The sequence below is a fragment of the Suricata suricatta genome, chromosome 10 (assembly GCF_006229205.1).
Source record: "Suricata suricatta isolate VVHF042 chromosome 10, meerkat_22Aug2017_6uvM2_HiC, whole genome shotgun sequence".
Lineage (NCBI taxonomy): Eukaryota > Metazoa > Chordata > Mammalia > Carnivora > Herpestidae > Suricata > Suricata suricatta.
The window spans coordinates 93,090,195-93,102,058 of record NC_043709.1 but is presented as its reverse complement, the minus strand read 5'-3'; the positions used below and the strand labels follow the sequence as shown (position 1 = coordinate 93,102,058).

Genomic DNA, 11,864 nt, shown 5'->3' with positions numbered 1-11,864 from the left:
GGCTCAGTCGGTTAAGCCTCCGGCTTCGGCTCAGGTCAGATCTCACGTTCGTGGGTTCGAGCCCCGCATCGGGCTCTGTGCTGACAGCTAGCTCAGAGCCTGGAGCCTGCTTCCAGTTCTGTGTCTCCTTCTCTCTCTGCCCCTCCCCCTCTCATGCTCTGTCTCTCTCAGTATCAAAAATAAATAAAACAAAAAAAAAATACCATAGCCTTCCTAGGATGTGAAGTAGTATCTGATTGTGGTTTTGATTGTCATTTCCCGAAAGACTAATGATGTTTAGCATCTCTTCCTGTGCCTGTTGGCCATTTGTATATCCTCTTTGAAGAAATGTCTTGAGTTCCTTGCCCAAATTTTAATTGAGTTGTTTTTCATTTTGTTGTTGAGTTATAAGAGTTTATATTTTCCAGATTCTAGACCTTATCTCATTCTGTACATTGTTTTTTTTTCACTTTTTTTTAAAGTTTATTTATTTATTATAAGAGAGAGAATCCCAAGCAGACTCTGCACGGTCAGTGCAGAGCCTGATGAGGGGCTCAATCTCATGAACCATGAGATCAAGACTTGAGCCGAAATCAAGAGTCAGACATTTAACTGACTGAGCCACCCATGTGCCCCTTCCCACATTCTTGATAGTGTCCTTTGGTGCACAAAACATTAAAATTTTGATGAAGCCCAGTTTATCTATTTTTTCTTTCATTGTCCATGCTTTGGGTGTCATATGTAACAATCCATTGCCAAATCCAAAGACTTAACCCTATGTTTTAGCGCTTATATTTTGTGTCACTGATCCATTTTGAGTTAATTTTTCTATATGGTATGAGGGAGGTCCAACTTAATTCTTTTGCATATGAATATCCAGTTGTTTCAGCACCATGTGTTGAAGAGACTGTAAAGATTTTATAATGAAGATGTTATGGATTAGTTTCTTCTTCATTGTGATTGCTTTGGGAGTGCTTGAAACAGTTATAAGAAAATGCTGTAAATTTTTCATCTTTTAAAATATTTTTGTAAAATTGAAGGGTTTGGTTTTTGATAGCTCTTATTACATGAGGTTAACATTTGTTTTAATCTAAATTGAATTAATGAAAAAAAGCCAAACGAGCTCAGTTTTCTTGAGTCTGTATTTTTAAAAAGCCTTTCTGTAGACACTAAACAAACAAAAAATTCATGCATTTTAAAACAGATTAAACAAACTTCATTGACTTACAAACATTCTTACATTGGTAACCATGATTTATTTTTTAGGGTGAAGATTATATAAAATGATGAGTCACCGATTGAAGCCAATATTCTGATTCCTATGGAGGATAAATGGGCAAGATTGTACTTCTTAGCTCCATTTGCTACCTACTGCTCAGCAGTCATCTCTGTACATCTGCAGTTTCTACCAAAATGTGTGATCAAAGATCCCAAAGGATTTTGCTTTAACTTTCAACACGTAGAAAATTTATAAACATTCATACCTGTTCTGGTTGATATTGCCACCGGTGGCAGTTAACATGTTGTAATGCTTGAAAACACAGGAGTAGAGAGAAGTGGGTGAAGATTGTAATTTTGCACCTTAACTCCACATTGCTTTATTGGTTAATTTATATTCTTTCCACGTATTTCATGTCATTGTCTGTGTATGTGCATTTAGGTGTCACCTTCTTTTATGTTTTTGATTGCCCTACAAATAGAAACCAAATGGGCTGATTCCTAAGTTCTCAACCTTAATGGACCTAATCTTATTTGTTTATATTTACTTGAGTAATGTTTATTTTCTGCATGAACCATGATTTCTCCTGTGAGCCATTCCAGCATAAGCTGTGAATATATATTAACAAATATATACAGTTCTATTTTTATAATCCATAATGATATGCCTGTTTTAAATGGTGTATGTGTTAACCAAATCTGTCAGGAAAGCCCTCAAGACAGCCTCTATTTAAAACTTTTGTTGCTGTCTTCTCGAACTATATTTATAAAAGTTTGCTAGGGCCTAATCCATACTTGGAGAATAATTAGTCACATTTTCTTTTTAGGCAAGAAGTAACTTTTTAGGCATTTCATCAGCATACATCATCTTGACAACCTAGAGTATATATGTATGTATAAATGTACGTGTTTCTATTGTATGTCTATATATGTATGTGGGGAGGGTAGGAGTGAATGTTCACACACATTTCCTTGTGTAGTCAACTAACTCAGACACTTTTTTCTAAAGAAAATAGGATGCAATTTAGCTGCTGAGATCGAGTTTCTGCCTCAAGAGATCTGGAACAAAATGAGGGAGAAATTGCTAGTAGATCTAATGGCTGTAGGCATAACCAGAACATTTAGTTTCTCCCTTGACATGAGCTTCTGATGAATGTGTTCTGAGCTGGGAAGAAACACAGTGTAGGTGTGCCTGTGCCTCTGGATCAGCCCTGACCGCGTCTGCACTCTGGAATGAAGCACTGAGCTAGAGTTGTCCCAGGCCCGGCGGGAGGCACAGAAGGGCAGAGTAGTTCTTCCCAGCTCCCGGTGCAGCTGCATTGACCTTCTTCCTGACTCCCCAACACATGGCGGCTGAGGAATCAAGCTCATAATATTTTACATGCAAATAGACTAGGAATCTTTCAGTTTCTCCACTGAGATACCTTATCACTCTTTCTTCTATTTCCCGTAGTTAAATCAGGAATTGTGTCTCCGTTGCTAAATTATAATTATTCTTTGCTCTAGTGAAGCAAATATTTGGCTTCTAAACAGTACGTTTTGTTAGGAAATGTCAGTTTAAAAGGAGGCATCATAGTCTAGACTGTGAGGTGGAACAAGAGATGGACCACAGAGTTTCAGATTACAAGGTACTCTCCCCTCTTCCCTTAGGCCATGTTTTGAATAAAGTGCTTCCCCTTAGCCTGAGTTCCTGAAGATCTCCTGTGTAGGTTGCAAACTCAGATCTAGTCTAGTCCTGTGTGACTACTGATATACCACTAGCCCAACTTGTTGGGTCTCTCTGTGTTTTGAAGGATTGGGGGTTTAAGAGTATTTAATGTCTTTTTAGGATCACAAATATAGATAGATTGAGGATTGTTAATATTCAGAACTTCAGAGTTTAAGTGTTTTAAATATAGTGTTCAGATTGTAATGGGTATGGTTTTGCCTTCTGGTCTACTCAAATGTATATTTTTATTTTGCAAAACAACCCAAGATTTACTATGTGTTGCTTTTTGTTCAGTACCTTTTGAATTCCCCAGAAGAGTTGTTTTCAAAGCAAACATTCCAAAATGAATGTGGCTCTTCAATGGAATGTCTCCATTGTGCTTGAAGTATTTCTTCTCCGGTTGTAATTTGAAAGTATAGGGTCATTTAAGCTACCCTCTACCCCCACCCTCAGTATCTTTACAAGAGCAGTGACTTTGTCCTCAAGGTAGAGGATGTGTAATTTTGGACGAAAGTAAATTACAACGTATTTGAGTTTATTCCTAAACCTATCTTTTTGGTACTTGAAAGTAGATCATACCAAGACAAAGTTCCTTGGTCTTAAAAAGGAATGTTTTGATTGCTTTGGGTATTGCGCTGGCTGCACGCTTTGGCCACTTGAAGCATGTTAATAAATGTCACTGATTAAAGCAACTGGAGCATTTCTTTTCCCATTCCAGTTAAGAAGCAGCAATACTGAAATCCTAGCATCTCTCACTTTCTGTAATGACAACATGCAGGCTGAGAGAGAACAGAAGAGGGGGAGAGAATCATTGAGCTCGGTCCCTCTGGATCAGCACTATTTATTCTCTTTGCTCCTGGAATAGAGTAATTTTTTTTTTCCCAAAGAAAGGAAGGTAAGGGGGAAAGTATATATTTGTGTATTTAGACCAGTCATAGTCTGTCATTAACTTCGCATAGACCTGCCATATATTAGAGCAACGGAATATAATATGGAATAAATTTGACCAGGTCAAGTTTTAAGATATAGTTGACATTCTTAATTTTTTTTTCTATTTCATCTATAACCTGTCTGTCATATCTAAACCAGAATCTGTCTTACTGCAGCAAATTCATATCACTGTTTATCAGCTAATTGACAGTATTTATCAGCATCACCATTTAGCATTTTATTTCATCATTTTTGAATTATGATAGAGTTGATTTGGCTCATTACAAAAAGCATAGGTTTAAACTGGACTTATCTTTAGTTAAAATAAAGGCAAAGAAAATTTTAAAACATAAATGCTATGTTTCACAGGAAATCAGTTGCATATTATCAATTACATATTTAGTTTTGAAAGAGAGGAAGATTATTAATCCACATGGTATTGGGGGGGCATTGAGGGTATTTTCTTTCTCTGAAGAGCATTGTACAATTATATTTTTATGAAAAATAAAATATCTTCACCAGAGAAATCTCGTGGTCTGTTTCACGTATTCTGTAGTATGTTTGTGTAAGCATAGAGCAGTAGAAAGAGTGAGATTTAGGCAGAAGCACTGGTCTTGGATCCATTTTTGGAGTCACCTTGAATTCTTTGATCTCTCAGCCTTTTTCCTTATCTGTATACAAGGGGGAGGGTAACTTCCACGGGGTACTTGGCAGGCTAAATAGGAGTTAGGAGAAACTGCTTTGTAAGTAGTAGAGAACTTCATTAAATTTAAAATATTAGCCTATGTCTGCATTTGACTATTATAAGGATTTAAATCACAGAAGATATATTTAATGAGCTGGAATTTAAACATGTAGGGTTATAGGTATCACATTGCATAGTGTCTATCCCTGAAATGGTATAGTTGGAAGGCATTTTTAGCAATAATAGCTATCTATTAATTAAACCAATTTTCAGAACAATTAGTGTTCTAACTAGTAATAGTCCTATAATCTGCATAAAGGAGGTTTTCAAACTGCTAGGTAACTTGGTTCTCTTTTCCCTTATTCTATCCATTTTAATTAACTATAGAGTAGTCCTGAGTCAGAGCCAAGACTGCCATATACGGTTGGGCCGATTGTGAACTGCACAAAGGCACCCAGTTGAGGAAGTGAATGGACCTAATGTCTAGCTCACATTACCTGCAACAGGCCATGTGCAGAGGAAAGGGCACCTGCTATCCGCTCACCAGGGCATCTTTTGCATAGGTCTGCCCAGAGACGTACTATTTTCTAATATGACCTAAATGGGGGCAGGTGGGGGGGGCGTTAACCTTTCTTAATTCCTCTACCCAGAGGGTGCCTTTTTAAAAATGCAAAAAACAGTGCTGTGCTGCAGCTGGCTCATGGCTGGCTCCCCCGAGAAAGCCACTTGTGTGCATCTCTTCTCAACTCCACACTGAATGACATCAACTTAGTAGCTTTTTTTTTTTTAACAGTTCTTTTTTGTTTTTAATGTTTATTTTTGAGAGAGACACAGAGACAGAGTGCAAGCAAGGGAGGGGCAGAGAGAGAGGGAGACAGAATCCGAAGTAGGCTCCAGGCTCAGAGCAGTCAGCACAGAGCCCGATGTGGAGCTCGACCTTGCAGGGCTCAAACTCATGAAGCTTGAGATCATGACCTGAGCTGAAGTTGGACGCTTAACTGACGGAGTCACCCAGGTGCCCCAAACTTAGTAGCTTTTAATTGGCAATGATGGGAGTATTGACACATAGAAATCAGTAAGTGCTACAAATCAAGGATCCCCACCCCATGGCCCCCACCAGACTTGGCTTCCAGCACACCACTGAAAAAGGTCTGGTATAAGCTAAAATGGCCTGACCAGGCATATTGGAAGCCTTGAAAATATAGGACTAGAAGATCCATGGAGCTAGAAGGGCTCTTTTCGTAAGTAGGTAGGCAGCTTGGAGAGATCCTTATCAAATTCAGATTTCCTTTGACCCTTGAACAACACAGGCTTGAACTATGGCAGACATATCTTTTTCAATACAGCACAGCACTTATTTTTCTTATGATTTTCTTAACTTTTTCTTATAGCTTACTTTATTGCAAGAATAGAGAATATAATACATATGCAAAATATGTGTTGACTTTATGTTATCAGTAAGGTTTCCTGTCAACAGTAGGCTATTAGCAATTAAGTTTTGGGGGAGTCAAATGTTATATGTGGGGTTTTGACTTTGTGGCATGCTAACACCACTATCTCCTGCATTCTTCAAAGGTCAACTGTACTTCACAAGACAGATGATAGTTGTGACTTAGAAACTATTAAGCATTGCAGAGAGATTCCCAGCCGCACTCTAGAAATGACTAAGAGGTAAATCAACTGAATTCTTAAAGGGACCCTAGGGTGAAAGTGGACAGACTAATTCACCTATTGTGCTGTGACAGGTCCCCAAACACTCATTGGCTGGGGCTGGGCTGGAGTTGGGTGGTGAGCTTTGGCTTGCAGGCCATTTTGATTCCAATAAGATCCATATTTGAGCAGGCAACATTTCCTGTGGTCCAACAGAACCCATTCCAAACCTGCTGTGCCTCAGTGCCCCTTTGCCAAGAAGGAAAGCAATGCCTGGATAGCAGTTCACAGCCCCAAGCCCAACACGGAATCAAGTTAGCAGGCTGAAAATGACAACTATGCATACACTGGGCAGACATGGATAGTTCAGAACCAAACAAGCTAAATGGCCATCCCAGGCCCACATTGACGTTTGGATTGTACCACTTCAGTGGAATGAAGGCCATGCCTCCCAGCACCACAAGACAAGAAGGAATAGGATTTATGGCTAATAATAATACCCTCAAACCTCAGGCCAAGGCAACCCTGAGCCCCAACTGCCACCAAAAGAGAAGAAAAAGCATTGAAACAGGAAGGAAGGAAGAAAGCCAAAAAAACGATGGCCAAGCTTTCTCCCAGAAGAAGGCATTCACACTGACGTCAAATACAAAATAAAAGTTGGCAGTGCCTCTTCCCTTGTGATTGTAGTCCCGTGTTTTTACCACCACAGACAGAAAAAGTAAAACCCATACGCCCTTGAGCCTTTTCAGGGAGGCAGAGTAGGAACTCTAGCTAGCAGCAGCCAGCGAGAGCGCCGTGTCTTTAAACAGAGCTACACTAGCATCTTTCTTCCTGGAGTGGGGCGGAGTGAAGAGAGGCAGCCCTGGCAGGGAAAGGAGTCTTGAGTACAAATCAGAAGCACACAAACACAGCACATCCGGGCTCTGGAGATGCTGACTCATTTAGAGGACAACACAGTAGGTACCCAAGCCAGAGCTACTAGAAGCGAGAAGTGGGAGAAGGTTCTTTTTCAAATACAAAGGAGTCCTCATGGAGTTCCTTTCCATTAGCACTCCTTGGGTGAGATAAATGTTTCACAGATCATTAACCAAATCATTCCACACCTGGGGGTGACAGAAAACCATCCAGCTGAAATGTGCTCATTTGTTTGTTACAAGACAAAATGAAACTAGAATCTCTCTACAAGTATAATGTGTACAACTGCATTCTGAGTAAGATGGCTTTTTAGGAACGTTTTTGTTGAGTAAAGAGAAGTAGCCAGTTGTGTCCTGATAGATGTTTAACAACTGACTGTTGACTGGGGGAGGTCCGATTTGTAGTATTTACCCATTTCCGGGGTGGAAATACTCCCGCCATGATTGATTTCCTGCTACTAGGTTGTCAGCCAGCAACAAACACTTTTGAAAATTTAAAAATTGACTCGTGCAACATACATGAGCCATCTTCACATCACTGGATAATCTATATAGGATGAGAACAGGAAATCTGTTAGGAGAGCCTTTCAGTTTCAAGTAAATACCCAACTGAAATTGGTATAAACAATAAGGAGAGTACAGTCTACAGTGGCCTGACCGTGTCAGTAAAGACATTTAAAGTCATTAAAGACAATATTTCCTTCTGCTCTATATTCTCAGCAGGTTGGCTTCCACCCTTGGTGTAATCCTCTCATAAACATCCCCAACATTAAAGCCATATATCTTTTCTTAACAAAAAAAAGAAAAGAAAATTAAAAAGCCATAAACCATTCTGTTTAAATTTTTCTTTAAAATAAACTTAATTGTTGCTTATGATATTTGTGTTCCTAAGTTTGAATCTTCGACTGTTCATTGTGTTTCCCCTCCAACTCCCCAGGTACTGAGTTTTTTTTTAATACCTTCACTTCGTGTTCATTTGATATCATTGAAATTTGCTTTCAATGAAATTTCATTGATTTCTAGTTATAGTATAATTTATATGGTTTAACTGAAAATATACAGCTGTTACCTGTTTTAGCTACATAGTTGTCTATGATTAACTATGGCCAAGAGTGACTTGGGTCTTCACTAGTTTTGCATATTCTACTAGAATGAATAAATTAACAGTCAAAATTGATTCCCCTCCCCCCGCCCATTAGTTTTCTCTTCTGTATAAATTGGAAATCCCAACAGAAGAGTGACAATAAAAGTCTACTTCCTCAAATATTTTGTGGATCCTGTTTTGGACCATTCCTCCTTTTTTGAAATTATTTTTTTAAGTTTTATTTCTTTATTCTGAGAATGAGAGAGCACGCAGGTGGGGGAGGGACAGACAGCAAGGGAGAGAGGGAATCCCAAGCACACTCTGTGCTGTGGAGCCAGTCAGTGTGGAGCCAGACACTGGGCTTGATCTCAGGAACCATGAGATCATGACCTGAGCTGAAATCAAGAGTCAGATGCTTACCGACTAAGCCACCCAGGTGCCCCTGGACCAGTCCTGCTTAAATGTTTTAAGGGGGAAAAATTTCCTTTGGGGTGAATAGTGAAGTAGCTCTACCACCTATGTCCCTTCCCTTCAAGGTCCTGCTTCCAATTGTTCCTTCTGCCTGAAGTCTGTAAAATCATAGCTGAACTTAAAAAAAAAAACAAACACAGAAGGAAAACAATGCTGCAATTTGACAGTAACATTAAAAACCCATTTTTACTAATGTTACACATGGCAATAGGTGCCAAGTAACTTGAAAGATGGAAAAATTCACTGGGTTAGCAGTGACTCAAGTAAACTAAGCATCAGAAAACCTTTATTAAGGGCTTCACATGTGTTCAGTAATATACTGAATGATTTATATAGATTCAGGCTCATTTTAGTACTGCAACAATTCTATAAGGTGGTGTGATGGCTAGTCTCCCATCTCAATTTAGCTAGCTATATACCGTGCCATTTAATCAAATATTAATCTAGAAGTTGTGAACGTTATTTTGTAGATGTAGTTAACATCTACAATTGGTTGACTTTAAATAAAGATTATCCTTGAGAATATGGTGGGCCTTATCGAATCAGTTAAAGGCCTTATGAACAAAAATGAGGTTTCCCAGGGAAGAAGCAATTCTGCCTCAAGACTACAACATCAAATCCTGCCTGCTGGCCCGTCCCATAGATTTCAGAAACTGCAATGCCAGCCTGCCTGCCTGTCTGCCCTACACATTTCAGGCTTGTCAGTCCCCACAAAGGCTTGAGACACTTCCTCCAAGTATTATCATCTAGCTAGCTAGCTATCACCTAACTACATCCTATTAGTTCTGTTATTAGGGTTCTAGAGAACTCTAGTACAGGTGGCACCACTATGTTCCCCATTTTAAAAATGGAGAAGCTGTGGTTTGAGAATAATTTGCTGGGTTAAACAGGTGGTGAGCAGAACCTGAACTTCGACACAGAAGTTGACTTCTGAGCCCTTGAGAGCAGCCATCATCCCGTTTATGACTAAGGAAAACTTTGCTGGCTGGATATATCGCTGGATGTTGTGCCAATTTCCACTTGTTTTCAAAGGGTCTTTTAAGTAGAATACATCTGCCTGGGGAATCAGATAGCCAGGAAGTATACATGAATCTAGACTGATGGACGGAGTATGTCTATTCTTCTCAGCTATTGTGCCACCTGCTATCTCTACCATACCACTCCTGCGTCTACTTTTCTGTTGTCCAGGCATCTGGGCCATGCCCTTATCTCGCACACTCTCTTCTTTTGAAAAAATTAATGTTTTATCACTGAGAGACAGAGAGAGACAGAGCATGAGCAGAGGAGGAGGAGAGAGAGAGAGGGAGACACAGAATCTGAAGCAGGCTCCAGGCTCTGAGCTGTCAGCCCAGAGCCCAACACAGGGTTCAAACCCGTGAATTGTGAGATCATGACCTGAGCTGAAGTTGGATGTTTAGCGACTGAGCCACCCAGGTGCTCCTAGAATAGTCTTCTTAAAGACTCTTCTTTGGAAGATATGTCAGGGAAGCAGAATAAAGAGAATTCATTCAAAATTTCCTTAGAGGAGTGCCTGGGTGGGTCAGTCGGTTAAGCTTCCAACTCTTGGTTTTGGCTCAGGTCATGGTCTCATGGTTCATGAGTTTGAGCTCCGCATCAAGCTCTGCAATGACAGTGTGAAGCCTGCTCGTGATTGTCTCCCTCTCTCTATCTCTGCCCCTCCTCCACTTGTGCTCTCTCTTTCTCTCTCTCCCAAAACAAATAAATAAAACTTAAAACAAATGTGGCAGACTGCCAGAACCAGAATCCTTGAACACTTAAAGGGAAACCAGGGAATGTTACAGCTACAGCTTAGATTACAGATTAAAAAAAAATTTTTTTTTCCCTTAGAAGACTTCTAATCTGTACTTAGCTGTTGCGGGCAAATACCCAGAACTACTTTACTGACTGCCTGCTGAAAACCAGACTATAGTCTCAAGCTTCCAGACCTATAGTATAATCCTGGAACCACACAAACAGGCATCCCTCACTGCAGAGACGAGGACTTTTTGGGACTCATTTTCCTGCAGAACTACAATCACACATTCTTCAAATTATAGGTGAATCCTAATTGTATAGATGTAATTGTATAACGCAGGGCTGATGGGGAGTTTTTAAAAGCAATCTTTTAAAGAGGCTTCTTCTGAAAAAAAAAAAAAAATACAGAGCTTTGTTTGGTCGAGCAAAAAGTTCAGAATGACCCAGATTATAGGGCATCAAAAAATTTAATTTCTCTTGCTCCGAGGGAAATGAGAGGGCCCTAAAATGAATTCAACCTAAAATGAACTTAACTACCTACTCACCAGGAGCATAGGAACATTTGCTTTTATGGAAAGTCTAGATTGCACTGCTGTGAAAAGGGCCATGAGTTCTCAGAGTCGAATGGTAAAGGGAACAGAAAAGCCAGAAAGAGGTCCTGGTAAGTGTGGGTGGCACTGCCCCCAGTTTGGTGTCTGACGGGGTTTTGTGAACATGATACCATTTGTAAAATGGATTTAAAATAATATTTTGACTAGTGATTTCATGTCTGTAAAGAGTATTAATTATTTTGGAGTTTCCTCCAAATGTTTAGATGCTCCGTCTTTTGAACACACTGATTGATGTTAATCTACAGCTGCTTCTTGTGCTCAACAATTTTCCCTAACTTGTTGCTAGGAGACCTGGACCTCTCAGAAACTGCCCATGTGACAGGCATCATGAAGAGCTGGTGGGCTCTGCCTACTAGCCACAGTGCCATCAAGCGGTCATTCTGCAAAACACTTAGACAAAGTAGGTTTGTTTCCCTTGTTTTCTAATTAGAGCACACCAAGGTTGTCTGTTCCAGATGAATTAGCAGGTTAACTAACAGGGGGGGGGTTGCTTATTTTCTTCGTAGATTTCTGCACACAGTGAAGAATTTTTTCTCCAATAAATGAAGCAGAATGGTGAAGTTAAAAGAATGCTGGACTGGGGGGAATCTGAGTGGCTCAGTTGGTTAAGCATCTTACTCTTGATTTCAGCTCAGGTAATGATCTCACGGTTCCTGAGTTGAGCTCTGTGTCAGGCTCTGCACTGACAGCACAAAGCCTGCTTGAGATTCTCTCTCTCCCTCCCTCTCTGTCCCATCCTTGCTGTGTGCGCTCCTCTCGCTCTCAAAATAAATAAATAAATAAGTACACAAACTTTATATATATATATATATATATATATATATATATATATATATATATATATATATATATATATATA

At 39.7% G+C, this 11,864-nt stretch overlaps 1 protein-coding gene across 1 annotated transcript in view; it reads left to right on the top strand.

Annotated features, from left to right (window-relative positions):
* CREBL2 (cAMP responsive element binding protein like 2) overlaps positions 1-3,597 on the top strand; it is a 24,681-nt gene extending 21,084 nt beyond the window's left edge. Inside the window, exon 4 of the mRNA XM_029953798.1 lies at positions 1,246-3,597. Within this exon, the coding sequence (XP_029809658.1) occupies positions 1,246-1,250 (5 nt within the window). The 3' untranslated portion in view covers positions 1,251-3,597. The remainder of the gene's footprint in view (positions 1-1,245) is intronic.
* The last annotated feature ends 8,267 nt before the right edge of the window (positions 3,598-11,864 follow it).